General features: G+C 38.4%; 2 protein-coding genes across 3 annotated transcripts in view; one reads left to right on the forward strand and one right to left on the reverse strand.

Annotated features, from left to right (window-relative positions):
- Positions 1 to 1287, forward strand: part of nfkbiz (nuclear factor of kappa light polypeptide gene enhancer in B-cells inhibitor, zeta) — a 9934-nt gene extending 8647 nt beyond the window's left edge. For both annotated transcript variants that reach the window (XM_036215816.1, XM_024294423.2), the window contains 3 exons: positions 32 to 142; positions 257 to 424; positions 540 to 1287. In XM_036215816.1, the coding sequence (XP_036071709.1) occupies positions 32 to 142; positions 257 to 424; positions 540 to 581 (321 nt within the window). In that variant the 3' untranslated portion in view covers positions 582 to 1287. The remainder of the gene's footprint in view (positions 1 to 31; positions 143 to 256; positions 425 to 539) is intronic.
- Positions 1288 to 1778: 491 nt separating this feature from the next.
- The window catches only part of LOC112159950 (protein jagunal homolog 1-B), a gene marked incomplete in the record, with an annotated part of 3009 nt that continues 826 nt past the window's right edge, over positions 1779 to 3961 (reverse strand). The window contains 3 exon segments of the mRNA XM_024294218.2: positions 1779 to 2357; positions 2428 to 2500; positions 3913 to 3957. Coding sequence (XP_024149986.1) covers positions 1968 to 2357; positions 2428 to 2500; positions 3913 to 3957 — 508 coding nt within the window.

Here is a 3961-nt window from a genome sequence, read left to right on the forward strand (position 1 = left end):
ACCAAAAAATGACTTTTGTTTTTTCCCGTAGGAAATGAAGAGTGGGCGGAATTGTCTACATATGGCGTGTGAGGAGGCAAATATGGACCTACTGTACCTCTTCCTCTGCCAGCGATCATACCGGTCTTTCATTAACATTAGGGTTAGTGTTTTCTTAATCAAAAATAAAAGCTAATTTTAGCATTCCACACGGAACATGAACAGATGTTTCCTCATTCGGCGTCCGATTAAAACAACCATTTGTTTTGTTTTGAAGACGTACAGCGGAAACACGGCGCTCCACATCGCCTGCTCCCTGCCGAACACCAAGCACCAGGTCGAAGCCGTCAAGCTGCTGATGAGGAAGGGCGCCGACCCGAGAGCCCGAAACTTCGAGAACGACTTCCCGTCTCAGCTGATGCAAGACGGAACAGTCAGCGAGAAGGCAAGAAATTTGTTTTTCTTTATAAATTGCGCAACAGCAGAAATTCTGACTTAATGGAAAAACTATTTGATTATTTTCCGTAACGCCCCCCTCCTCTTTTTGTTTGTTTTTCCAGGTGCGGATGTACCTGAGGGCAAAGTATTTTCATCATGAGTGAAGTTTAAGAACACTGTCAGTTAGACAGTCGAGTCTGTTATATTATTTGCCCCACAAGGGCAGATACTGGTTGTTTCAGTGAAACATTGCCATTTGTTCATTACCAAGTAATGCTTACAAACTTTTTTTGAATTGTTGAGAATCATTGTACCACGAGGAATCAAATTTCTGTTAAATCTGTTGTAATTTTTGTACATTTTTAATTTTTAAAAATATATATATAGTTTGTATTAAGTCCCACTCCGATCATGTTATAAAAACGGTATGAGGATAAATATTAGTGTAAATATTGCCATTACAATATGAATTGCGACACATAAATGGCGCAAAAAACCCACATATCAATAATAACTTATGTCCACTTACTTGAAACTATTTTTTTAAGATAAAAGTGAACATAACTTAACCTCCACATGACTCACATCTACATAAACATTTAACATAAAAGGCCTCAGCACTCAACATGTTAAAGTTACGTTTAAAAGTTTAAATAATTTCATTTTTTTATGAATTTAATAAAGGTTTGTCATATTCGGCTGAGTATCGCGATCACTATTAATTTGCAATTTTATTGTGCAGGTCTAGTTTTTTTTATGTCATATTTAGCCAAAATCTCCATAAAACATCTTCATTTTCAGAGTTTCTTGGCAGGAATTTATTACAAAAACTTGTTGGGACGGAGTAACCCCGCCCCCTTTTCCCCTCCCCGTTGATAATAGTTCAGAGATTTTTTTTTTTTCGTCTTCTACTTATCCACAGTAATCTAACTAATTTTTTTTTACTTAAATTTCTTCATGTATGTGAGAAAAATTCCACAAAAATGTGTTAAAAAAGATTTTCAACGGAGAGGGTTTTTATTTGTTAAATTTTAAAGGGTTGGTTGTTTTAAAATGTTACATCTATGTATTCTGAGGCTGTTTTAATGTTTTTTTTGTTATAATTTTACAGTTTTAATCATGTTAAGTTAACTTGCTGTTGACTTGCTGTTAATACATTGTAACCATTATGAAATATGTTTATGGTGAAAACTTGTACATTTATTTTTTGGGTGGTTATATGGTGTGTTTACTGTCTCAATAAAGTGGGAAAAGGCAAAACGACTGGTTATAAAAGTTATTTTCAAGGATGGTTCAACCTTAATGAAATATTCAAATTTGTTTTTGCTTGAAGAAACATTTTACTCTTTTATACAAAGCAATTAAATGTACTTTTTTAATGAAATGGCAAAGAAAACTCATTGTGGAATCACAGGATTGATTTTCTACAGACGATGAAATCACCACTGTCCATTATTAAATATAGAAAATGATGCTCAGCAGCAGCTAAGAGTCTCTTCTCTCGCAACAAAACTTCCCGCTGAATCGTCCCAAACGCCGCCAGAGCGCCCTCACTTCTTCTTCTTGTCCTGCGTGGTGGTGAACCACTGGTCCAGCAGCTTCTTGCTGTAGTAGATCTGCCAGGCGTGCACCTGCACGGCGATGACGATCACCAGGTACATGACGGAGACGGCCGAGAAGCCGAAGATGAAGCGGTACGCTTTGCCGTGGCGATACAGCTGCTGCGCCACGGGGAACATCTCCATGCCGCCGTAGATGAGGGGAGCCACGCAGAAGAGCCCGGCGCTGATCATGGAGATGACCAGGTAGCTGATGTTGTTGCGGGGCAACGCCAAGAAGCTGAAGACGGTGGGGATTATGCTCAGGAGGTAGGGGTACTCCCACTGGTAAGGAGACGCCACCACTTTGTGCGACACCAAGCTCAGCTGGCTCACGACCACCTGAAGTGAGACATTTATGATCGTTAAAGCAGAAACTACAAAAACGACTTTTATTGGAGTTTGATCTCACCTGAGCGGCCATTAGAACCCAGATCAGGAGATGGACCATGTTGAGTTTGCGGATTTCTGACTTTAAGGCAACGCTGTAAATGACGAGAACGAAGCAGGAAATTAAAGTTTTTACTTTTTTTAAGAAAAAGTTAAATGCGGAAAACAACCTACCCTACTTGTTTTGTTGCGATAACAGCATCTACTATTTTGGCATCATGAGAAAACAAGTTTAAAGGCCATTCTGCATCTCGTGCGTCATTCTGTCGCCAAATTGTAGCAAAGCACTGTTAAAACAGGGGTGTCAAACTCAATCGCTCAAGGAACCAAAATCCAGAACACACCTTAGGGTGCGGGTCGAACAGGATAAACATTTATTTTCCTCTCTAAAACTAATTTTTTAAAACTTTAAAAATGTAACTTTTTGACATAATTATGAACTAGGTATATAGCATTACCTGCAATAATGCTAGAGGGAATGCCAAAAGCTGAAGATGCTGAAGCTGATACCCAGCTAAAATACTAGCTAAATGCCAAATAGGCCAAACTAAAGCAGCCTAAAAGTTTATATTAGCCAAAACAGTTAGCATGTAGTCAAAATATTAGCTAAATTCAAACAGCCTAAAAAAAGCTTAAATTTGCCAAAACAGTTAGCATGTAGCTGAAATATTAGCTAAATGCTAAATTAGCCTAAAAAATCTTAGTAAATGCCAAAATAGTGCTAGCAGCTAGCAGAATTTTAATTTTTAAAACTTTAAAACATAACTTTTTAAACATAATTATGAATAATAAAAAGGCAGGAATATTATTCCAGAATAAATCAACTTAAACCTTAGATTACTTCCAATATTTTACTTTCCATAAAAAAAAATTAAAAAAAATTGTCAAAATTATACAAGTTAGAAATAAGCGCAAGTTAACATCGGGCTAATAAAATAAAATGATCTGGAGGGCCGAATCCGGGCCCCAAGCCTTGACTTTGACTTGTGTATTGTAGGGGATTGAGTTGGGCTGGGTGGACGATTGGGTTCTGCTAATGTCTGGAGGTCAGTGAGCGCAGAGACGGTTTTTTTGGCCCTGGGTTCTGTCGTTCAACCGGTTTTCAGGGGTTTGGGCTGATAGGGTTCAGTTATTAGGTGAGTCTGGTGAATGAGGTGGAATTGAGGCGTCTGAGGAGTGTAGCCCCTCTAATAAATCAAAAATTGACATTAAAAAACCCACTTTAGGAGAGCGTTTCCTTCGCTGTTGAGAATTGCTGGTGTAAGCTGTACGGCTAACAGTAACCACATAATAGAGACTTGGTGACTCTCTGCGTCTCAGAGAAGGACGCTACAGTGAATTCTTTGCAATCACGACAAAATTATTATTTTTTTGTCTTGATGAGATAGTAGATGCCGTTATAATAAGTAAACTGTCAAAAATGTTTTTAGAAAGTAGGGTAGGTTTTTTTCGGCTTCCGTAAAAAAAGGTCTGAGATGATGATCAAACACCACCGGATATAACCGACCTCATCTGGTAATGAGAAGCGACCCGCTCCCGGTGCTGAAAGTCACTGC

This window comes from Oryzias melastigma, linkage group LG2 (assembly GCF_002922805.2).
Source record: "Oryzias melastigma strain HK-1 linkage group LG2, ASM292280v2, whole genome shotgun sequence".
Taxonomy (NCBI): Eukaryota; Metazoa; Chordata; class Actinopteri; order Beloniformes; family Adrianichthyidae; genus Oryzias; species Oryzias melastigma.